This window comes from Pararge aegeria, chromosome 17, assembly GCF_905163445.1.
Source record: "Pararge aegeria chromosome 17, ilParAegt1.1, whole genome shotgun sequence".
Classification (NCBI taxonomy): Eukaryota; Metazoa; Arthropoda; class Insecta; order Lepidoptera; family Nymphalidae; genus Pararge; species Pararge aegeria.
In genome coordinates, this window is record NC_053196.1 from 9125279 (window position 1) to 9150993 (window position 25715).

The 25715-nt window shown below is 35.3% G+C and overlaps 3 protein-coding genes across 5 annotated transcripts in view; 2 read left to right on the plus strand and 1 right to left on the minus strand.

Annotated features, from left to right (window-relative positions):
- LOC120631092 (cytochrome b5 reductase 4) overlaps positions 1-22128 on the minus strand; it is a 77477-nt gene extending 55349 nt beyond the window's left edge. The window contains exon 1 of one of the 3 annotated variants that reach the window (XM_039900520.1): positions 21900-22128. The gene's annotated coding sequence lies outside the window, so the exon portion shown is untranslated. Of the gene's footprint in view, positions 1-7869; positions 7923-21899 lie in introns of those variants that run through there. The other 2 variants (XM_039900521.1, XM_039900522.1) reach the window with 2 other exon arrangements.
- Positions 270-5938, plus strand: LOC120631256 (fatty-acid amide hydrolase 2-A-like). The gene is made up of 6 exons (XM_039900740.1): positions 270-455; positions 1432-1651; positions 2196-2328; positions 3228-3352; positions 4371-4505; positions 5163-5938. Exons 1-6 carry the CDS (start codon positions 270-272, stop codon positions 5936-5938), a joined length of 1575 nt encoding a protein of 524 aa, XP_039756674.1.
- On the plus strand, positions 8271-18934 carry LOC120631093 (fatty-acid amide hydrolase 2-B-like). The gene is made up of 6 exons (XM_039900524.1): positions 8271-8611; positions 14450-14669; positions 15466-15598; positions 16587-16711; positions 17847-17981; positions 18065-18934. The coding sequence occupies exons 1-6, from the start codon at positions 8405-8407 to the stop codon at positions 18847-18849; spliced, it is 1605 nt and encodes a 534-aa protein (XP_039756458.1). The 5' UTR covers positions 8271-8404; the 3' UTR covers positions 18850-18934.
- Positions 22129-25715: the final 3587 nt, after the last annotated feature.

Sequence of the window (25715 nt, forward strand, 5' to 3'; positions counted from 1 at the left end):
AAAAAATTGCTTTGTGTAAACCAATCCCACTTGTACAATGTATTTTTTAAACTCCAACCACATTTTATCTGCATAATATTATTAATTTAAACATAATAATGGATGCGTTTTAACGAAACAAGAAAACAGACGGATGGATATTGTGGATATATAACAGACACAGTGCAAATTCACCCATGTAAGCCTTTTATAAATTGGGGACTTCGTTAACTTTACACAGAGTTATACAAAGATTTTTCAAGTGTAAACAACAGTAAAAAATAACAGAAATGAAACCTAAACCATTCAGTTTTAAAACACGGTTCCTGAGTTTCGTGAGAGGAATTTTAGATGCCTTAACGGGCGTGTTGTTCAAATTGTACTACGGGACAAAGGTACGTGTTTCACCACCGATAAAAGAGGATATTCTGAAACAACCGGCGATTGAAGTTGCCAGAAAAATAAGGAATAAAGAGGTATGTACCAATACCACAACTGATAAAACATGCATTGTAAGAAAAAAGGCATTACCTACTGGTTCGTATGTGTAAACGCGCTAATTTCAGGAACTTCTACATTCTTCAATTCTTTAATATTTTTAACGACCTCCCTGGCCTGGTGATGACCACTGTGGTTATAAGTCTAGGTCCCGGGTACTCTACAATACAGCGACAATTTGGGAATTTATAATGTCAGAATTTACTCCAGTTTGGTCTGGTCAGACGAATAGAAAACGCAGGTCGCGGGTGTTTAAAAGTGTAATATGTAAGACATTTTTGTCTAGCCTATATAATCGTACTCATTGTCTTGTCAAAATTTTATAAGTTAGTGACTACGCAAATTAATAGTCTATTTTCTTCCTTAACAATATGGTACCTAAATAGGTAAGTACACATTTGTAAGGTTAAATCAAGTACGAACGCTGGGGAATTTCACTAAGTAGTAAGAACGACCATATAATCAATACCTATATACCATTTATTAGATAAAGATTGCGATAAAACACGGAACTCATTATGAAAATGCATTAAATCCGTCTTACGTTTTTGTATCAAAAATTATTATACAGGGGAGAGCACTGATATCTATAGTATGAGTTTGTACTCAGGTTAGGTATCAGTGATTCAACCAAACATAGTATTAAGCTATGATTTCTGTTCACTATTTAATAGTCTTGTTAATAATTTTTTTTTATTATTATTATTATTATAATTGCGGCTCATAAAATTACGTCTATACTTTAGTACCTTGAAAATTGGCAGTATCTTAATCAAAGATATTTTAAAAGCTGTCTGTATAATATCATCCTTAATTTTACAGTAAATAGACGATTAAAGTATTTAATATGAATCTTTTATTTATAGACATTATTTAAAAATATTTGACATACAAATTATATTAAACAGGTAAACAGCTAAATTACTATAATCATTTTTGTTTAATTCATTTCAGGTATCCAGTGAAGAGGTTTTGAACATTTGCATACAAAGGATAAAAGAAACAAATATAATCACCAATTATTTTATCGAAGATCGGTTTAAATTGGCTTTTAAGGAAGCGAAGGATGCCGACGACCTTATTAGAAACGGTTTCTTGTCAACCAGATATTTAGCACGAAAGAAACCTTTATTAGGTGTACCGTTTACTACGAAGGACAGTATTGGCGTGGATGGTACACACACACTTATATCATAGGAACTACTAACAAAAATATGTCTAAGTCCAAATAAAAGTCTAAGTTATACTCCTCATTTTATCAATACAGTTCATTTATTTAGGAGACGTTAATACGCACTTGATTAAACGCGGTTTTTGTACCATTACATTTTTGTTCAATTAGAACGTTGTCTTGCATCCGAATTACGCTTATAAGCAACACTTAAATACTATCTGTCTCTATAGTCGTTTCTTCATTAATAAAGATCGTAGTCCTGGTGAGTTCTCAGCTTCGAACAGTAATTATATAGGTACATCGGCTTCTGTTGGAGCCCATTTTGGCGATGGTTAAGAATATGCACGAGTCGCACTTAAGCGGTCAGTCCATCTCGTTGGTGGCCAGCCTCTAGGTTGTTATTCTTTAATGTTGCATGAACTATATTTTTTTCTAAGCTATAGTTCCCCGCCGCATTATGTACACAAGAGCAAGCGTCGATAGCATGAAGAAAATACTGTATCTTGTAGACATCAAAATGTTGATGTTTCTAATTTCTATTCAGGACTTCATATGGCTGTTGGTGTTACATCAAGAAAATATTGCATAGCCGCGAAAGACGCTGAAGTGATACAATTGTTGAAAAAAAGTGGTGCAATCATCATTGGATTAACAAATGTTCCAGAACTTTGCATGTGGTATGAATATGATAAATATAACATTGTTATTATTCTTATGCCTTTTACTTGGGTATAAATCAAAGACCTTTTACACAACAATGCATGTCTTTACGTTTATATAAGGTTACGGTTTATGTGCTGTGTGGCGACGGCAGATCAGAATACAGTTGTCCTTTTCCCGTTGGTCTTTTTCTGTTCGTGGGTCGTTACCGTACTGAACCGTCCGTTGTACGTCTCAAAAGGTATCTACGACGCGACTAAGAGAATATATTGTAGTAGGGGCAGCAGCGTCCTCTGTGCTACTACTAAAATCTACTGAGTACACCAACATGTCTGCCCAGCGTGGTGTTATGGGCAAACCCTTCCGTAGGGAGATGGTTTAAGTCTAGAAGTGGAATGTTATAGGCTATTGATGAAAGTTTAAGTGAATTTTTTGAAAGCTGTTGTCATCTATATGCAAAATTTGCAATGAGTAACACTTCTCGGAGTTATGTGCGTTTTTAATTTAAGCAATTTAAATGCTAAGCGGTGCTATGCCTGACAGTTCTCCAGAATGTTCTCAAAGGCGTATAAAGTCTACCGATCCGGCAATAAGCAAAATGCCAGCGTGGTAGACTACGGCCCAAACCGTTCTTATTCTGTCGGGAGACCCATGCCCTGTAGTGGGGCCGGTATTGGGTTGACAATGACGATGATGATGATGATAATAATTAGTTGGCAACATATAAAAGTTCCTGAAACAAGCAGTTGTAGACGCAACCATCTTAAATACTTCAACACGAAAAAAAATAAAGCCAAGTACAGAACTTTGCTTTATTTTTTTATAAAATACTTTACGTCTTCTAATCAAATCCTTGCTCGACCTTGTTATGGCTGTTACATGACAACATTTTGTATCATATATATTATTATTTTAGGTATGAAACCCACAACCATTTGTATGGTAGGACACTTAATCCATTCAATACTACCCGTATAGTTGGCGGGTCATCGGGAGGTGAAGGTGTCATACAAGCAGTTGGAGGCAGTATATTTGGAATAGGTCAGTTGCACATTCTTGTTTCTCACAAAACAATACAAATATTATAAATGCGTTTGCTTGCCTTCCTTCACGCCCTAACTAAGAAACCAACCGACTTTATTTTTGGCACATAGTAAGTTGAAAGGACGGAGAGTAACACAGACTTCTTTTTTTCTGGAAAGACATAAAATTCTCAAGGTAGTTTAAATAAATGGTGGGTCTCACGTAAAACGGTACAAAAGGATTCATTATTTAAAATATTTTCTAGATAGAGTAGATTAACTCTTAGAGCATTGGCGCACAAGTGGAAATAATATCCACATAATATATGTGTAATAATAAACGGGGGTAAACTTTTCGTTAATTATATCCCTTGTCAGGGATATAATCGGGGGATATAAGTTTTATCTCCTGCCTATGCTAGCCCTACTGGCCATGATTAATAAGCGAGAAACATTTAGACGTAGGTACGCCCACCATCACGGTACACCAATTAGAGTTGGCGGACTTTGAAAACCCGAAAGACCAGAGGCGTGGGGTTCGAAAGTGCCCATTTCCTAACTCCGTACTGGTACTTAATTTATAGCCTGACTCGAGATTCCAATTCAGGACCTCATGGTCATGGAAACCACCAACTACTACCCCTGAGAGGCTATTAATAATATTCAGTTTTATAATTTTCGTTAGTTATGCTTAAATTACGAAAACTGTTTTTAATCTTAAATACTTGTTCTTTTAATTGCGGTGATAGACTAGTAATTAGAACTCCGGTCTTTCTTTTGGTGAAACCGATTTCGATCTCCGAAACGAACCACTAACTTTTTTTTTTAAAGTTATGTGCGTTTTTAATCTGATGTAATTAACGCCTGATAGTTTTCTATGTTCTCAACGCCGTGTAAAGTCTACTAACGGAAACTTAGGCAGCGTGGTTAACTATGGCCTAAATCCTTCTCATTTTGAGAGAAGACTCATGCAGTGGTATTGGGGCGGTAATGGGTGATTAATAATGATGATGATGACTTCTCCATATTTTTTCCAGGCTCTGACATAGGTGGTTCCATTCGTATGCCTGCTTTCTTTAATGGGATATTTGGACACAAGCCCACGCGTCGTGCAGTGTCTAATATAGGACAATATCCTGATATCCACGATGATGCTACTAACTTATATTTATGTAAGACGTTTTAATAGACATTCAAAATACTATTTATTTACTTTTTCTCACTACTAAGGCCTTGACGAAAAGCTCATCTGGAGGCAAGTGTTGATGCCGCCAAAGATGGTAGCGGGCTAACCTGTAAGGGGTATGGCAGTTAACTAAACCCATACCCAAAATCGGTTTATCATGATGCGACTTGTCGCTACGGTGGCCGAAGCTCCTCATCAGACAATATCAAAAAAAACAGAAATTATAGAAAGAAAGACCTCAGCGTTTACCACTGCAGCAGAGAGTTCGCCAAATTGACCAGAAGTTCATTAATTTATTAATTAGATTGACTATTCAAAAACTCTCTGAAAGACCATTAGTTTTGTAAGGCTTTTGGCTAATAGGGTATTACACGAAACGATTAGGAGGTATGATATACATTCCAATAACTGGCTAACGAGGAACGTTTATCATACTTACTAAATTTCAAGTCATCATGATGATGGCTTAAAAAATGCATTGCAATGCCCCTAATGCTAAAGGCCTCTCCCAATGCGATTTGCCTGTAATCACCACGCTGGGCAGGGCACTGAGGACGCTGCTGCTCGCTCACCGTTATTATTCACTAAGTCGTCTGGTAAGCCGTGGTACAAATATTGCACTATATAATTTAATAATTTACAGGTGTTGGTCCCATGACTAGATATGCTGTTGACTTAAAGCACATTCAAAAGGTCATATCCGGGGATTACGCAAAAAATCTAAATCTGGAAAAAACTGTGGACATTAAAAAACTTAATGTTTTTTATCAGTTTAGTAATGGTGCCCCGATGATGAGTGATGTAGATCCAGAAATAAAAGAAGCATTGCTAAAAGTTGTGAAACACTTCGAATTGAAATATAATATCGCTGCTGAAGAAAAGAAAATCGACTGGCTGAAACGATCATCACAGATATGGTTACAAACATCGAAAACCGACAAATCCTTCGCAGCTTATATTTTCAACAATCCCAGCTTAGCCGCAATTGCCATAGAGATATTCAAAAATATCCTAGGCTTATCAGGAAATACTTTGGCAGCTCTTTTGGTAGCGTTAAGTGATCGCCAAAAATTTAATCCTGATAGTGATAAACATAAATATTTTATGGAAGCTCGTGATCATTTAGAAGAGTTATTTAAGAACATGCTTAAGGAAAATGGCGTATTTCTGTTTCCTACACATCCAGTGCCAGCGCCCTATCATAACCAGCCTCTGATAAGGTCTTTGAATTTTATGTACACAGCTATAATAAACAGTCTGGGCTTCCCTGCAACGGCTATACCTCTGGGACTTAACAAAGACGGTTTACCCATAGGGATTCAAGTAGTAGCCAATATAAATAATGACAGGCTATGCTTCGCAGTAGCAGAAGAGTTAGAAAATGCATTCGGAGGTTGGATAGAACCTAATGGCGGATAATAAAGATAGGTGGTATATGTACAAGTATGGATATTCTAAAGATATTTTTTTTTATTGCTATTAAAGTTTATTTATCAAATATTACGTTGTGAAAGAAACGTTGTCTTTATGTTTATATTGAAAGTCACTCTCTATCTCTCTCTCTACCACGCCACATACTTTCTACCTTGAGTTGCAGGTTTATTTGTAAGTAAAATGTATATTTGTATGCGAGAAATAAGTTATTAGTAAGAACTTTTTTGTATTACATTGATACACTAATATACACTATGATGTTTTGTTTAACTTAAACTGAAGGCCTGGTTAAGTCTATTTGGGTCCTCTGCGCCTCTTCGTGGGACTAACTAATAAAAATAATTAAAATGAAATGAAATGTTGATATTCTGGTTATATAATAGCAGTTATTATTTATTTGTATCAGATTATAAGTATCATATCAGGTTTAAGATGTAATTAAACATTTATCGTTCACGATCATTTACGTAAGCTGGAAAATAACATATGGTGTAGGTGCGAAGTCGATCTCAAGATCACTAAACCATGGCGTGACAACGTCGCGTATAAAAAGACAGAGAAATATCTGCCTGGGCAGCAATCTCAAGGTACGTTACGCGATGAAATTGTATCAATCAATATCTTATGGAAGACATTTCTTCTTGCAGAAATGCGTAAGCGACATTCTATACAAGAAAAGCAAACTGGCAAATCTAATATTAGATGGCGGCATCTATCTTTCCAATACCTTTAAACGAGCAATTCTTGTATATATCTAGATATATATATAATCTGAATCTCGGAAACGGCTCAAACGTTTTTCATAAAATTTAGTATTTACTCTCCGTCCTTTTGTTTGTGGGTGTTTTTGGATAGAGTTCTAGGCCAGAAAACATGTAGTATGGTTGCTTGGTTAAAGCTAGAATAAAGGACAAACAAACAAACACACTTTCGCAGTCATAGTATTAGTTTGGATAATTTTTTAGTATGCAAGGAGGGCGATAAATCAACCTAGCTTAGTTTAATTTTTGAAATTGTTTTATCTGTCTTTCATGCAATGATAAACTGCTACAATATCATTAGAATTCAAGGTGTATAATAACTCAGGTGAGAAACCAACCGGGCGGTCCCGAAACCAGAAGATCTTTGTTTGATTCACAGATTATTAGTTTCGTCCCTATTTTTGCTCGTTACTTTTTCTTTGGTAAAGCGAAGCAAAGCTCAGTCATCCTAAGTAATAGTAAGTACTAGACTAAGTATGATATGTTACCTACCATTTATTTAGTAGCCTGTAAATCATGAAATAGTAGAACTTAACAATAAGAATATACGGAGATACTAGGTAAGTTTTTTATACTGAATATTTAGTAAATTATAGTTACATAGTTACGTATCCAAAAAGATTTATAATAAAAATTAATTAGTTAATATTTAGTTGCTATTGTTCTATGTTTTCAACCCTGATGCAATTTTTGCAGGTTAGCAGTCTAGACGACATGCTTAGACGTTTTTTGTTTCCTTGCTAAAGATTATTGATTATTATTACCTTTCTTGGTCGATTAATATTATAGATATTTTGTTTCACACATATTATAAGAGATTGTGTGCCGCGTAGTAACCTAACCGGGGTAGATATGTAAATGTATACTGAAATACGATACCGTGTTAAAAGTTATAACGCTTCCTTTATAAACTGAAAATTCACTAATCATTAGTGATGCGCTTTAGTGTTCCGGTGCGATGTCGCGTACAAACCGATTAGGAGTATGACTACCTAACTCCCTAACAGTTTAGCCCGCTACCATCTTAGACTGCATCATCACTTACCACCAGGTGAGATTTCATTGAAGGGCTAACTAGTAGTGGAATAAAAAAAAAGCGCTTATTTGCCATTGAAATTGCCATTTGCCAAAACTAAGTCTTCAAATAATACTTACATTTCCTTTAATAAGCCTTTCTTCAAATCTTAGCACACTTTGCCAGGTCTTGAGTTTCCGATTTTTTAAGAATCAACTCGGCGTTTACAATATCTATCCGTGTTTCAACAGTCGCTCACTACACTACAAAACTAACTAACTACTAAACCATATAATAAACATTAAATACCTTCTTAAGCCTCACTTTTTTTCTATTTAGTTAAGAGATATTATGAGTCAAGTACATAAGAAGCTATCCAAGCGTATATTAGAATAAAATGAAGTAGGTAACTGTGGTTATAATACATGTTTGTAAACTTACTCCGGAGTTGGCCTACCGCGGAACTAGAAAAGCGAGACAGCACTACTGATATAGAACTACACTCTAGAATCCTGCCCCGTATTGTTATGCTTTAAGCCTGTGAGCAAAATGAGTCGGCGATTGACTGCGGTAGGGACGGTTGTGCCGCGACGCAATACTGTGACTCGATTAGTATCGGAAAACTCAGATGCGTAATACATAAATATCCTACAGTGAAAATTGTGAAGTGCAAATATGAGTACGAATATAAAGGAAATGAAACCGAGACCGTTCAGTCTAAAAGTACGGATTCTTAGTGCGCTGAGGTTCATTTTGGACGCATTGACATGTGTTTTATTCAAACTGTATTACGGGACAAAAGGGAGGAAGTTGCCGCTGATACACGACGATATACTCAAACAACCGGCCGTTGAAGTTGCAAGAAAAATAAGGGCGAGAGAGGTTGGTATCAGTAAACCTGTTTGCTGTGGGTTATTCCAGGAAAGCTATGTGTCATTTGCGTAATGATTGTAAATTATAGATTGCGGTTACAGTATCTATGATAAAACAAATCTTGTTTCTGATATTTAGCAGATATTATATTGTTTTTAATACTTTATAACTGAGCTCCGTATTCGGTATCTGGTTATAGTTTAGCCATTAACATTCCTTGCAAAGTCCTTTTCTAAACTAACAGTTTTATCGAAATAGGTTTATTTTTTCCGCGGTTAAAACTAGTCCGTATTAATTACTTCGGTAAACATGTTTAATCTCGAATATTAGACCAGGTTATACCTGCGGTTAAATAATGATATGAAAATAATAAAGAGGCTGTTATTTCGAAATCGTATGATGTCGCGTAGAAACCGAATAGAGGTATGGGTTTAATATAACTGCCATACCCTAACAGGTTAGCCCGTTACCAGTCAAGGGCTAACTTGTAGTAGACATCATCCTTAATTCTCCACAATAAACTTCGACACACTGGGTCTTTTTTCGCTCGGCTCCTAACCGTAGTGAGTTATTAAATAGGCTATAATCTTACTCGAGAATTGGGCTAGTAGTTCCAGAGAGTAGCGTGTGCGAACAAAAAAACAAACAATATTATAATAGACTGGGCAGTTTTATTAAACTGGTCGGACCTGTTTCATAAACATAGATCCATAAGTTTTTAGGGTTCCGTACCCAAAGGATAAAACGGGACTTATTTATACTAAGACTCCGCCGTCCCTCCGCCTGTCACTGGGCCTCATGAACCGTGATGTTTACACAATGGAGATGTTCACTGATGATGTATATAGATACAGCTATAACAAGAATACTAAAATATTTCCGCGAGTTCCCATAAAACATACATGATTTTTTGCAGTGTTTATAGATAATGGTACGGAACCGTTCGTGCGCGAGTCTGATTCGCAATTAGCCGGTTTTTATATGTATTTTTTCATTGGTTACCGTATTATGATTATGACGTTCAACTTCCTAAATAATAATATATAAGCCGATCAAAAAAAATCCTACCTGATATTTTTATACTATTATTATTTTTCTCAGCTTTCGAGCGTCTCACAGCTAGGCACCTGACTGTTCTCATCAGCGAGCCTTTAAGAAATATATTAAAAAAAAAATCTTGGTTTTTCATAAATCCCACAAGATCTGTACGTTTTCCGGAATAAAAAGGCTTTGTGCTACTCCAGAGTATAATCTATCTCCATGTCGAAAACTCTTTTCACTAACATTTTTTTATCAATATTATTAAAAAATAGGATAGCACAGAAAGTAAGGATTAACTCTCCTAGGCAAAAGGTTGATAAAGCAAATTTCTAAACTCCGAATTTCTTACCAGAAGCCCAATTCCTATCTATACTCAAACTAATATTTAGCAGTGGCGTGCACAGGCTTATTGATCAGGGTATGCCTATCAGGAATAAATTTAGAATGGGCAGTGCTTTTATGCATGTATGAAGTGCACGCCACTGCATGCTAACAATATAACATTAAAATACTTACAGAACACTATTGACCTCATCATCCTCATTTATTTATGTCAATTGGCCACAGGGTTTCTTTTTAATGGGAAATAATGTTTTAATAAATACTATCTACTCATGGTAATCGTTAATGCCCTCTAAACTGCATTGGAGTAGCGCTAGGTACCTGCTCTATCACTCTCTACTATCAAAGAGATAAGAAAACCTAGCCCATATAAAGCAAACTTTCTCTAACGGTTCCTAAATTAATTACTTAAAGATAAGAAAACTTACGATGTGAAACTGTTCCAATTCTTTAACTATGCTGCATGAGAGTAAAACGAAGAGAATCCAATTACCGAATTAGGACGATGTATAGTTCCAACTATGTATATATCTTTTTTAAGCGAGGTCACAGCTTAATAACCATAAAGGTACTGTCAAGAGCAAATTGTTATACGCTCTACCTACCTCGGGCCGGAAAATGCGACATAATATGTCTAGTTTGATACACATTTTCTGGTTTATGTGAGTTTTCTATGGGATTGAAATCTTTAAATAGAATATTGGAATATAGTTAGTATCTATTTGTTGTCTGTCTGTCCGGCGATCCAACCGAGTTACTCCTTTCTCTACTAAGGCTTGAGGTACTTACTGAACAAAAAGTTCTAATCTCTTATGTCTGCAAAAATGTCCAGTGTTTAGTTGAAAGGTATATTCCCGTTTTCACTAACAACGAACAATAAGCAAGTTTTTATTCTATGCAAATCCAATTAGGGATCCGATTTAAGAGTTTTTTTGGTTTATTGAAAACGGGCAATAGTATTTTTGCCAACGCGTGCTTTCATACTTTAAGTCTCACTTCCCTTCTGCAATTAATACATTCAGGCTACTTCCCGATGAAATGAGTCGGGTATTACCAATTGGGTAGATACCAAATAAAATCAACAATATTTTTAAAACATACAGAAAAATAGTAACCTGATTCGACTGTCAACACATCTAATTTACTTCAGCTATAGAAGATTTGACGATTGAAAATAATTAATTAAAACTATTTTAACACGGGATTTCCACGACATTGAGACATTGAATTAGCAGAGTAAAAAGTAAATGAAGAAAATGTTAATAACTATAATAACGATTGGCCTTATAACCATGGTCGATGGTAATAACTTTGCTAATTAGGTACTACATCGTGAACTTCCTCCTCACTTTTTTTTAGCGTAATACCCATAACTGCTATTGCTTATTCTGTGCTATGAAAACACTAATATTATTTACACGTAGGTAATATCCTATCCTTTCCTATCCTATTCTATCCTATCCTATCCTATCCTATCCTATCCTATAATGTTATAAATGTCAATGTAAGTTTGTTTGTTATGCTTTCACGCAAAAACTACTAAACCGATCCTCATGAAACTCCTTTGTGCACATATTCTTGGAAGTTAGAAGTAATATAGGATACTTTTATCCCGACATTAAGCTCGGTCCCTTTGGGAGAGGGGATGAAAGTGTTTGACGATTTTACACCATAACTCCGACAAATTATAACCGATTTAAATAATCATTTTTGTACTATAGAGGTTGTAATGTGTTTAATTTTGTCCACACTTTGTGTAGATCTGATGAATGTGGTTGGAGTTAGAGGACAAAACCTATTCCTCACCCAACCTAAAACCTCAGCGGACAGCAGCAAACCCCTCATTTAAGGCTTAGCGATACTGAATACTTCAATTTTTTTTAGGACTACGAAATTTAATGCCACATCAAAAACCAAAATCAAACGCAGACAAGGTCGCGGGCAACAGCTAGTATTATATATATGTATATAATAAGTACTAAAATCATCTCATTAGTCATAGTCTCCGTCATAGTACATATCGTACAAAACTGAAGTGTAAATGTAAACCTACTTAAGGCTTTCGGATTCTGCGTAACTGCTTACTTTAAAATAACACAGGCAGTAAGCCGAGGACGGACGATAGGCAGAGTTTGGCTGACCGTCTTGTAATGGGTCGATAATGACGATGATGATGACAAAGTACCACTGCATTAATACAGGAAACTGCGATTGCTATGCCCGGTAACGAACTGGAAAGAATTGCACTTCGAAACAGTTATACTTCGGGGTTTATGGTAGCGGTTCGTCAGTAGATTCAGAGCATGTTTCATATTTAATATTCGAAAATAAAATATTCAAAAAAATCTTCATCCGTTACAAGACACAAAAATGTATGCACATATTTGTGCACCTTACCTATTTCGCGATTCATCATATTATCATCATATCGATCGATAGACGTCCACTGGTGGACATAGGTCTTTTGTAGGGAGTTCCAAATTCCGCTTGAATTCTGCGGCTACCTGCGACGCGCCTAATCCGTCCACCTCGTCGGGGGTCCAACGGTGCGTTTACCTATGCGGGGATGCCATTCCAGCCCCTTGGTACCCCGACGATTATTATAGTATTATTTCGCGATTATGTAATTGGAAATCTTATATGGCGGATATAACAGACAAAAACACGCAAAGCAAATGGCACAAATGTTTGAAGTTGATATGAAAATATGAAAGAATTCAAATATTTATTTCTATAGATTCATAAATATTTCCGGTTCCTTCTTCTGTGGTATTTTCAAACAGTAGGCCACTAAACTTTGTCTTGTTCATTAAGTTATTGTTTTTTTTTACAATATTGCGTTTATCGAATAGCACGATGACGTAATTTTTTGTAGTTTGTACCAAATTCGCATCTTATGCCTGACCTTGTACTGTTTAGTTTAGTAACCTTGTCGATACTTATTGATCGAAGACAGCTTTAATTTTCTTCACTGAGGAAGGAAATTACTTTAGTTCCGTCGTCAAGAACATTTAATTTAACAGTTTAACAAACCTTATCTATATATATAGTGTTATCAATGTCTCTGGAAAAGAACGGTTCCTAGCAAGAACTATTTTAACGATCCTACCTACTGCTAGAATTTAACAGATAACAATGGGATAAAGATAGAACGACACTACTTTTAAATTGTAAGTGTGGTTTATCATAATCATCGTCATCATCATCATCACCGTTTTTATTACACGATATATAGGGCACTCACTCAGTTTCAGTTCACACAGACAGTTTATTGTATCGTAGCAGGATTTTTTTTACCAAAAACTTCCTTTTTTTCTATTATATTTTATACCATCTATTGCAGCAAGAGAATATTTTTATAGTTATATTTGTCAGAACATTAAGCCTCAGACTGGAATATTACTATATCGAGCCTTAACCGTGGACTTAGCTTAATTGTCAAAAATCAAATTCTACATTTTTAATTTTTTTTTAATATTTTTGCAATGTGTTGTTAAATTGAAATTACATAGTGTGGTAAATTTCAATTTAACACCACATAGTATTATACCTGTAAAAATCTTTGAGTAAGTTTTATTTCTAGTAAAATATGTGATATGCTATTTAGTACATATTCATTTCGTCTTACTAAAAAAGTTCATATCACAATCAACTCTCATCAATTTTTTGTCCGTTTGTCTGTCATTCAGCAGGCTGTATCTCACAACTAAAATTGAAATTTTCAAGACCGTTTATTTCTATAACAAGAAAAAAATTATAACAAACGACGCAACCGGGAACCAGGGATCCCGCAGGCGAACATGACGTATCACTAGGCAGTTATTATAGTCATTACTAGAGAACTTGCAATTCTTCCTTAAACTGCGTCATAGGCTATTTATACGGCTTGTATTCAATTGGCAAAGAGTAGTAGGTACAAAGGGGGAAACCCATTACCATTCAAAATCTATTTTATCCGGAATTAATATAGGAAATTAAATAAACAATTGTATTTCTAAACCAAGTAGATAATGTGCGCTATATAAATGGCCCGCTATATAAATGGAAATATGACTATGAGTATGTTCTACAAAAATACTGGGATTTAGTAGATACAAATAAAAGTCTTTTATGAATAACGAATAATAGCATTTTTGTAAAAATAAAACAAATTAAAATTAAAAATGTTATTTTCAATCATCATTTTTAGGTATAAAATATTAATCCTTGCGAAAAAGAGTCAGTTAAATATCAAGACGATTTTATACCTTGCCATGTCGCAACATCATGTTACTTGGTTGCCTATAGTTTAGGGGTTTGACGGACCAAGTACACTGCCCACCTGATAGTATGTTTAAAACCATCGCTAAACAGAGCAATTACTTTGCAGACTATCCAAGGAATAGACCTACAAAACTGACTGCTGATAAATATCCAAAGATCAGTCAATATTTGAAAATGAAATATACATTTGATTAATTCCAGATATCCAGTGTAGATGTTTTAAATACCTGCATACAAAGGATAAAGGAAACCAATCCAGTTACCAATTATTTTATCGACAATCGTTTTGAATTGGCACTAAAGGAAGCGAAGGACGCCGATGATCTCATTAAAAGCGGTTCTTTGTCGATAGAATATTTAGAAAAAGAGAAGCCATTCTTAGGCGTCCCCTTTACTACTAAGGACAGCATTGGTGTAAAAGGTATGTTTTCAACCTCATCATGCATCACATTTAATTTATTAATGTTCCTGCTTGTTTAATTAGTATTTGTGGGTAAGTGAAGATGCAGTCTAAGGTAGTGGATTAGCTTGTTGGGATTCATCGTCATCATCAACCCATTCACTGTATTCTCTCTAAAAGAAAATGGTTTAGACTGTACACCATCACGCTGGCCAAGTGCTGATTGGAAGACTTCACACGCCTTTAAGATTATGAACAACTCTTAGGCATGAAGGTTTCCTCACAATGTTTTCCTTCGCCGTAACAGCAAGTGATATTTAATTGCTTTAATTAAAAAGTTAGGGGTGTGTCAATTATATTAAATACATAGGTTCCCCTGATGGTTTTCTACGTGGCTTTGTAACAGAACGTATCTCTGTAGTCTGTACCATTTTTATAAAGACCGGTGTAGCAGTGGTTTAGCAGAACATGAGTAACGAACAAACACTTTTGCATTCATAATGAGTAGGTGGTACCTATAGTAATAACGCGACTTACGCTATCCCGTTTTATGCGAATTGGGAGATAAGCAGTTTTTCTTTTTGACAATCGCGCGATTATGACACTCGGTTTATGACAATTGGGGCAAGCGATAGTTTTAACTAAAATAGCTGATGAATATTTATGAATATTATATATAATGAGACTTATAATATATACCCAGACCCAGATTAATTTGGGACAGACATTTTCCAGTTGTGGAATCTAATCCACAGAAAGCACTGCACCAATCGGCTGTCAAAATTTTACCAATTATTAAATATTGATATTTTTGCAGGACTTCATATGACCGCTGGTATAACTTTGAGGAAAAATTGCATAGCTGATAAAAACGCTGACGTAATAGAACTATTAAAAAATAGTGGCGCCATAATTATGGGAGTTACGAATGTTCCAGAAATGTGCATGTGGTATGTATGCTGTGTATGGCACTCTTTTGCCGTAATGTGCTTATCTCTATGTCAATTCGAGTCATTGCGTTATTCCAACTATTTTATTTAATCTTATCTTATCTTATCTTTTCTGTAGGTTTATTTTTAACCCAGCCAAGCAAGGTCTTAAAATTTACTTGAGTGTGGTCAATTGGACTCGATCCATCTGTTCATACCTCTATCGAGACCTTTTGAATTTAGGAACTTAGGAGCTCCAAGTTGTTAATTGAAATGAATTAATAAAATTATACGCGAAGCATGCTTTTCTCTATATTATTTTTAAAACAAAGATAATTTGGCATCCAGGTCGGACATTAAAGCGACATATCTCAGTCTTAGTAACAAAATAAAACATTTGGTATAATGAATAACGTTGGCTGGCATAGTATGATATTGCTTTGAGTTTTTCTCCAGGCGAAGTATTAAAAAGCCAATACTCATTCACTACTGATTCTAATGAGCCAAAACTCGAGGTAGGTACGCTATGCTAGTCAATTAAGATTTCCACAACTTTCAGTGCCACGATCAAAACCTAATTTTTTCACCAATTGCATCAAATAGGATGTATAGCTATTTAATAATTTAATACTTCGCCTGAAGAAAAACATAAAGCAATATATTGAATATTTAAATGACACCCTTTTAAACCCCAATAGTACAGCCAATATGTTCAGCAAGATTTGCGGTTTTTTCTATGGGCTGTAAGCATTCGCCTTTGAATTCAGAAAGCTTAAAAGGAACGCCTCATTGCACGGCTTGAATGGCGAAAAATATTTATAAAGACTTAAATAAATTTATTAATTTTTAAACTTATATATAAATGGTCTTCGGATGCATTTTTATAATAAAAATTTAGCTGTTTTTTCATGGTACTAAATTTTTTAAGATAAATTCTTAGCTTTTGCTAGGTTAGGTTTTGATAGGTATTTATTATTCGATTAACATTATTAATTTATGTCATGGACAGGTATGAATCCTATAACTGTATATACGGCAGAACACTTAATCCATATAATACAACTCGTATAGTGGGAGGATCATCTGGTGGTGAAGGTGTCATTCAAACAGTAGGAGGCAGCATATTTGGAATCGGTAATTAGCATTTATCGCTTGTTTGTTTTTTTAAATTTACGTAACCCAGCATCATCAATATATTGTCTGACGTCATCTAATATCTTTGTAGATAAACAAAATAGTGGCCGTCTTTTTTATGGTCGTCTTGTATGTAGTATACATTTATTTACGACTGTTTTATAACTCGTACACTTAAGATTTTTAATAGCTATAATTCCCACTTTGTGTATAGTATATGATGATAGCATTTTCACAACCTTCACATATAAACATCTGCAGCTAAAGTAAGGAGAAATGGTGACGAGACGCGATTTCTCCTTATAGGTCAGGTACATATAGTAATATAGGTCAGGAATATGTAATTGGGTAATACAATCTAGGATTCCAGGATCTCAAGTCAAAATTGAGCTAGGCTAACTAATAATTACTTATTGTTACTGTGAATCTTAGAATAGACAAAACTATTCTAAGGTCTTCAGTAACATTAACTCGATAATAGTAAATGTAGGAAATATACAGGATTTGAATTTTTTCCTAGTAAGGTACAGATTATATTTCAACAAATAACCCGATCCAAATTTGCTAATCAGAAGGTAGCAACATTTTTGTATGGAATATTAAGGAATAACGGCCGCAGATGCTTTACTGGATTTTCCAGTTTAACGAAGTCTTATCAAGTATTAAAGTATAATCGGTTAAGTTTTGATGCGGTAAGAATACACAAAGAAGAATAGTATATAATGTCTCTTGCCAATGCAAAACGCATGGATAAGCACGAAATTATGCCGAAGATTTGGTTCACTGGTTTGTCACTCGCTTCGTTAATTTTCTTTACCCTCTTAAAGGGTTATTTTTCAACGTTCTATGTTTGTCAATGTGTTTACGATGATCTATTCATACTCTTGAATTGCTTTGATAAGGAAGATACGCAAAGAAAACATATGAATATGAAGTTTATTATTACTTTGAACATTGGTCTTTCAAAAACGTATATTTTTACGGAAACGTACTAAAGGAAATATAACCCTTATTGCGAGGTGTAAATAAAACCACGGTTCTTGTTTTTTGTAACTTTATTATATCCACTTAATAGTTTATATACGTACTCTAAACCTTAAAATATACAGCTTTTATGTTATTTTGATTTTCGCAGGGTCCGATATAGGTGGTTCTATTCGTATGCCTGCTTACTTTAATGGAATATTTGGCCACAAGCCTACTAGAAGAGCAGTATCTAATAAAGGACAATATCCTGAACTCAAGAACGATGATGTAAATTTGTATTTATGTAAGTAGTCTGAGAAGTATCATTACCTTTTTAAACCTAAGTATATAATGCATTGATGTAATAATAACTTGAATGTTTTCTAGGCGTTGGACCTATGACAAGATTTGCTGTTGACCTAAAACACATTCAAAAAGTCATATCAGGAGACTGCGCAAAAACCCTTGACCTGGATAAACCCGTAGACATTGGAAAACTCAAAGTATTTTATCAGTTTAGTAATGGTGCACCCTTGATGAGTGAGGTTGATCCGGAAATAAAGCAAGCAATGGTTAAAGTTGTTGAACATTTCCAACTGAAACATAAAATAATTGCAGAAGAAAAGAAAATAGAATGGCTGAAAAGATCTCAAGCGATATGGTTCACAACAATGAAGAACGAAGTGCCTTTCGCTGCGTATATAATGAAAAATCCCAGTTTAGCCTCAAACATTACAGAGATATTCAAAAATATCCTTGGCTTATCAGGAAATACTTTGATTGGTCTCTTCGTTGCTTTAACTGATCAAGAAAAGTTTAATCCAGAGAGCAAAAAGTACAAATACTTTATGGAGGCTCGAGATTATTTAGAAGAAGAGTTTAAGACGATGCTTGGTGAAGATGGAATATTCCTCTTTCCTACACATCCTGTACCAGCGCCCTATCATAACCAGCCTCTGATAAGGCCAATGAATTTTATGTATACTGCGATTATAAATAGCCTGGGTTTGCCAGCAACTACTGTACCTTTGGGTTTGAACAGCGATGGTCTGCCTATCGGAATCCAGGTAGTAGCGAATCTCAATAAAGACAGATTATGTTTCGCAGTTGCAGAAGAATTAGAGAAGGCATTTGGAGGTTGGTTTGAGCCACAAAGTATCAAACAGAGTTAAAATTATATGTGAAACTTTTAGGTCTGGGTGGCTAACCTTTTTACATGTTTTTTTTGCATTTCATAGCTAATTTATTTGCACTTAATTTACTTATTTAAAAATAAAAGCATATTTGACAATTAAATACGATACTTTGAATTATTTGAATCCTTATTAGTTACTTAATACTTAATTAAATAAAATAATAAAGCGGTGATAGCGAATTAGGTAGGAGCTCGACTTCACTTTCGGGGGGCCAAGCTCGAATTCCAGCACGCACTACTAACTTTTCTAAGTTATGTGCGTTTTAAGTAATTAAAATATATCACATACTTCAAGGGTAAAGGAAACATCGTGAGGAATCATGAATAGGCATTCACGGTTCTTCACGATGAGAGTTCTAAGAAGTCAACCAATCTACACTGAGCCAGCGTGGTGGACTATGGCCTTAACTCCTTCTCATTGTGGGAGGAGACCCTTGCTCTGTAGTGTACCGGCCCACTACATGGGTTGATGTGATGATGACGACTTAATTGTTTGCGTGAAATATAGAGACTTCCATAAAAATTACAGATTCGTAAGGTTAGCAAAATATTAATTTCATTTAACAACAAAAATATCTATTTTCCTTCTTCTATTTTTTTAATCTTTGTCAAATGGATAGGATAGCTGTTGTACGATGCCAGTTTAAAAAACTAACATATAGTAAATAAATATAGAATAATTTTAATAACTGAGAGATAACAATACATAATTATAAATAGCTTGCACAAAGATTTATAAATATCAGTATTTATAAGTCTTATTTGACTACTGATCTTGGAAATAAAATCTATCATTTGTTGAAGCGTTTGTATAGACTAACTTTTGAGTTGAATTCATAAGTTGGAGGAAGTAATCTTGTAATTCAACTTTCCATTTTTTTTGCAACGTTAGTTGGTTTCAAAGTCAATCTTGAAGTTAACTGCGTCTATGACTCAAGAGACATAAAAAAAATATATCAACAATTTTTAATTCCAAAATTATTCATACAGCAACTATTTGCTGGTGAAAACAACACATGATAACACAACGAAACTTAAAAATAGGTAGAATGGCACAAAATTTATTTAGATTTTGACAGATTAGAGATAATACTAAGCAGTTCTTTCCTTTTAACACTAGGGCTAACTTTAACAGACATATCACAGGTGTTGATTTCTCCATGATCAGATGCATAATGAGCCAGCTTCTCAGTGTTGCAAATAACATGCACACCACAATCATAACCATTACTTTGCTGTTGGCATTGTTTGTTCACAAAATTGATAGTTCCTGAAACAATTAGATCTGATTAAAGATTTGTATGACTATTTATGTATTACATAAATAGTACGACTAGTACGACTTAAAGTCGGGACCAATTTTTTTACAAATCTACTACACTATAAAATACAACATCTGTTTGTTTGTTACCACAAAAGTCCAAAATTTGTCACTGGAATCTGGATTGACTTGGATGTTTTATACAATGTTACAATTCTCGTAATTAGTGTTAGTGGGTAAAAAAGCTTTTTCCATACAAAATCATAACAGTGTTTAGCTAGTTAAGAAATGTATTTTTTTCATGTATTACAAATTTTATTTTTAATCTAACAGGATTGGTTCCAGGGTAAAGTATGATGCGAACTACACATGCACCAAAGTTTCTCATGATTGGTTCAGTGGTAGACCATGGTAAGCAAACAAATGGGCACACTTTTATCATCATCCTCATTTTCAGCCTATAACCACTGGGCCCAAGCTTCAATTTAAAATAATCTATAAATTATAATTAAATTAATAATAAACTATATATACTAATTAATAAATTGGTTGGGTATATTTACAAATAAAAATATACAATGTAAACAATTCAACAACTGAATCCCCCCGGCATGATTTGATGTTTCAATCTTGCTGTTTGCAAAAAAATTGGTCTTGACCCATATATGATTTTAAACAGCTACTAAACCTTGGTTACAAACTCTGTAGGTTGAGTATTATAGAAAGCTAACAACACATTACAAGACAAGCGGAAGCATTTTATTATTCTAAAATTGTGCTGTGGTAATAACAAATACTTTTCCTTACTAAGTCACTGATATCTATTACATTCTAATTGTAACACTCTTAACCACAATTTGTGACTTAAAATAGGATGTTCTTTATATGAAAGCTGTCATAACTTACTTTACAAAAATTTTGTTTACAAAATATAGCATAGATTTCAATGCCATAAAAATTCAGGGCACTGATTTTAAATTAAGAATTTTTTATTTAAAATTAGCAGTGTGCAACTTGTCTTTGCAATTGAATTTTTTAGTAGAAATATAAACATCTTACCTTGTTTGGATAAGAATAACATCAAATGGCTAGAAAAGTCCCAAGCCACATCATGGTTGTTGCCAGATGAAGAATCCAGATGAAAAAAACTATTTTCATTCCTTGAATAGATTAGTAAACTCCAGTGTGTTCCACCAGCTGTATCTGGTGAACTGTTGTCATTCAAGGCAAAGAATACAAACTTTTTGGTATTGATCTTCAAGGGTTCCAGAAAAATTCCTATATCATTCGATTCAACCATTTTTATGCATTGTGTTACTTCTGGTGAAACAAACAACAGCTCTTCTGCTTCACTAAAGGTTACTTTTTCCAAATATTCGAAATAGAACGATATTATAGTATCGTTAAGCCAATGTGACCCACTAAGGAGTGCTACATCTGACTGATGGAGCAAAATCTCGTGAAAACTTAGTACAACTGAAGATTTCGCCATGATTTGTCACTTTTATTTTCACTTCACTGCTTTAATTATGGCTTTGCACGTTCTAATAGCGCATAAATATATCATCAATGTCAACTTGAAGAAGTATACATGGAGGGGTTTAGTTAAATAATCTTCAGAGGCAGGATATTGATATACGCACGTTGGCCTCAACAAGTCATCTGTATCAACCAAGAAAATAATGAAAAAATAATAAAACAAACGCAAATGAACAGTAATTTAATTACTCACTGAAAACCATCTATTAATAAAAAAGAAAACTCACCTTTTCGCGCCAATTTAAAGTCACTATGTTAGTGTTAGAACAGCACTAGAAAATAAATATATCACTGGCTCACTTACAAGAATTCGCACTATTCCAACGAAACTTCACAGAGTTGTAGCACAGTAAGTACAATCCGAGCCATCAATAAATACTTTTTAATTTAAATCATACCACATAATAAATAAGTAATATTATTATTATTTAAAATCTACTAAAAATATTGGACGTACATTTGACATTCACGGACAATTTTGAATTGTCGTTAACTACTTGTTCTGGAGTTGACATATTGTTGACAATAAGTTTGTAGTAGGTAATCTGTAGTAATTAGGTAATGTATGTTATAATAAAGTATCTGTTCTGAGGGATGACAGGGATGATGGGTATGCGGGAAGCGCTATCCTAGTCAGACGCTCTCTCATCTATTCCTCCATTCCTCTTCCCTCCCACAGTAAAAAGTTCAATGCTGTAGCTGTTAAAGTACTTAATATATATTTCCTCTCTGTGTATATTCCACACCCACATTCATCACTTATCCCAGAGTTGAAATCTATACTTCTATCACTAAATTCCCCTATTGTAGTAATGGGAGATTTTAACTCTCACCACACAGCCTGGGGTTCCCACTCATGTGACGGGTTTGCGATTCTTTTGATGGAACTCTTTGATGAGCTTGACATATGTATTCTCAATAACGGATCTCCGACAAGAAGAGTATACCCAGATCAGAACCCTAAGTCTGCTTTAGACCTATCTCTTTGTTCTCCTTTTTTAGCCTCACTTATGTCTTGGCAAACCCTCCCAAGCTCGCACGGCAGCGATCATTTCCCTATTCTTCTCACTTTGGCCCAAAGGTCGATTCCGTTCAAAGTGCCTAACCCGCTACTTAAGTATAAGCTAACAAAAGCACAATGGCCTGCGTACGCAGATTCCGTTGATAGGTTTATTGATTCTCTCTCAGCTGCTGGAAGTGGTGGTGATTGTTTAATTTACTATGAGCAATTTGTTAAAATTCTGAAATCATCAGCTAACCTCCATATTCCTATAAAAAAAACTGAACGTGACTTTTACTCATCTCCACCCTGGTGGGATGACGAGTGTACAAACATGATTAAAAAACGCAAGGAAGCCGAGTCCTCTTATACAATGAATATGACTCGTAGCAATTTTCTTGATTACCAGCGTACTAATGGTATAACTAGGAGACTTATGTCTAAAAAGAAAAAAAACGGTTGGGTAGATTACTGTGAATCGTTAGATCCCCGTTCTCCCTCGTCCTCAGTTTGGAATAAAATTAAGCGTTTCCGGAACTCTGTTACATCTACAGATCCTTCATCGAACGATACAAATATCTGGCTTGAAGCCTTTGCAGATAAACTTGCTCCTCCGTATGTCCCTTGTGGAAGTAGCTTTACTCCTTCCTCATCTTTATTATCTGGCAATGAAATGGATGCCCCATTTTCGTTTGATGAACTTCAAGGAGTTCTTTCAAGTCTTAAAGATTCAGCCCCTGGGGCCGATGGCATACCGTATTCCTTTTTGGTAAAACTTAACGAAAAAGCAAAGCATTTTTACCTTGATTTGATCAACAGTTTTTTTTTTTAACAGGAATAGTCCCGGAATCTTGGAGAACTCAAGTCATAATCCCAATACGAAAACATGGTAAAGACCCCATGGATCCAAACTCTTACCGTCCCATAGCTCTTTCCTCCACGTTAGCCAAAATTATGGAGCACTTGATAAAAATCAGATTGGAATGGATAGTAGAAAGTAGAGGTTTATTGGCCAAGTCCCAATTTGGCTTCCGAAAGGGACTCGGAACAATGGATAGTCTTGGAGTCATTACGACAGATATTCGAACAGCCCTGGCTAAAGGAGAGTATCTTGTGGGTGTATTTCTTGACATAGAATCAGCATATGATAGTGTTCTCCTTCCGCTTCTGAGACATAAACTGCATCTGCTGAATATTCCGCCGAGGTTAACTCAAATCATATTAAATCTTCTATCAACCCGAAATATTCTGGTGAAAACCCCTTCTTCTTTTCTTCCCCCCAGAACCATCTGGAGAGGTCTCCCTCAGGGGTCTGTCTTAAGTCCATTGCTTTATAGTATTTACTCCTATGATCTCGAACTGTCTGTCGTAAGCTTTTGCAATGTTCTACAATATGCTGACGATATCGCTCTGTACGTTAGCTCCAATTGCATGGAAAATATCACAAGTAACTTAAACTCTGCATTGTACTATTTAGGCCAGTGGTTATTAGATCATGGTATGTCTCTTTCTATCGATAAGTGCAAGGCAGTAGTCTTTACTCGGAAAAGAATCATTCCAGATGCTAATATTATGTATAATGGTCAACGCATTACCCTCGAAAATAAGGCCAAATTTTTAGGTGTTGTACTTGACTCAAGACTCAATGGCGCGTCTCATGTTCTACACGTCAGTAAAAAATGTGAAAGTGGCATTAACATCCTCCGTGCATTGTCAGGGGTGTGGTGGGGTGCTCACCCCTACTCCCAAAAACTTCTTTATAATGCAATAATCCGCAGCCACATGGACTATGGCCTATTTGTTCTTGACCCCATTAACAAATTGTCAACTGAAAAGCTAAACAAAATACAATACAGATGTCTAAGAATAATACTTGGTGCCATGAAGTCATCTCCCACCAATGCACTGCAAGTGGAATGCGTTGATCCCCCAGTTCAGATAAGAAGCCAGTATTTATGTTACCGCTTTATCTGTAAAGTTTTACAACTTTCTTCGCATCCGTTATTTGATAGCCTTCGACGGCTATCTTCTGTTGTCAAAACAAACCAAGACCTCCCTTTTCTTTTAAATAGTTTTCGTAAATTCACATCTCTTCCTCATCCAATTCAGTCATCTCCAATGATATCCCTTTTTTCTACACCATTCAAAAGTTTGACTTATAAACCATCCATTGTTCATTTAAATATACATAACGATACAATTGAGGCCAACCAAAGGTTCAATGAAATTATTCATAGTAACTGGCCCGAGTACCTTACCATCTATACGGATGCCTCCAAATTATCTCTGTCTGGTTGCGTTGGCGTAGCATGTTGGATACCAAAATACAAAATTGGTATTCAATTCAAGTGTCCCCCACAATCTTCAGTATTTACTGGAGAGTCTATAGGTATATTGGAAGCAATCCTCTTTGTGGAAGCCCATAACATAAAACGAACAATAGTACTAACTGACTCCTTAAGCTGCTTACAAGCACTAAAGGATAATCCGTTTCGCTCTAAGATGAGAATCTCCATCATATTAAGGATAAGAGAGGTATTGCAAACATGTCAGCAGAAAGGCCTTACCGTTGTGTTAGGATGGGTTCCAGGTCACTCAGGCATCATTGGTAATGAGACAGCTGACGCTTGGGCTAAACTTGCAACTGAATCGGGTTCTATGACCTATTTTAAAATCCACCCGCAAGACCTTCGTTGCTTAGCAAAATCTGACTTGGAGAAATCTTGGAACTCAGTGTGGGTCGAATCAAAATCGGTTAAAGGAAAACAATATGCTTCAATCCAGCCTAATATCCCCCGAAAACCTTTGTTCTTTATTCATAAAAAATCTGTTCGCTGGGTCACGTCAACTATCAGTCGTCTACGGATTGGACATGCTTGTACCCCAGTACATTTGACAAAAATAAGAGTTCGAGATCATTCTCTGTGTGAGTGTGGCCTGGACGAAGGATCAGTCTCACATATCCTTTTTTCCTGCCCGAAATTGCCCTTTAATCTGTATGATATACTTCCTTCTAAAATTCCTCGTCCCTTAAATGCCGAGT

Bases quoted from the DNA above. Each gene is read 5' to 3' on its own strand.
- LOC120631256 (XM_039900740.1), top strand. From the start codon at position 270: ATGAAACCTAAACCATTCAGTTTTAAAACACGGTTCCTGAGTTTCGTG. The intron at 2,329-3,227 runs GTATGAATATGA...TTATTATTTTAG, and splicing joins GTTCCAGAACTTTGCATGTG to GTATGAAACCCACAACCATT. The intron at 4,506-5,162 runs GTAAGACGTTTT...AATAATTTACAG, and splicing joins TGCTACTAACTTATATTTAT to GTGTTGGTCCCATGACTAGA.
- LOC120631093 (XM_039900524.1), top strand. From the start codon at position 8,405: ATGAGTACGAATATAAAGGAAATGAAACCGAGACCGTTCAGTCTAAAA. The intron at 15,599-16,586 runs GTATGTATGCTG...TGTCATGGACAG, and splicing joins GTTCCAGAAATGTGCATGTG to GTATGAATCCTATAACTGTA. The intron at 16,712-17,846 runs GTAATTAGCATT...TGATTTTCGCAG, and splicing joins AGGCAGCATATTTGGAATCG to GGTCCGATATAGGTGGTTCT.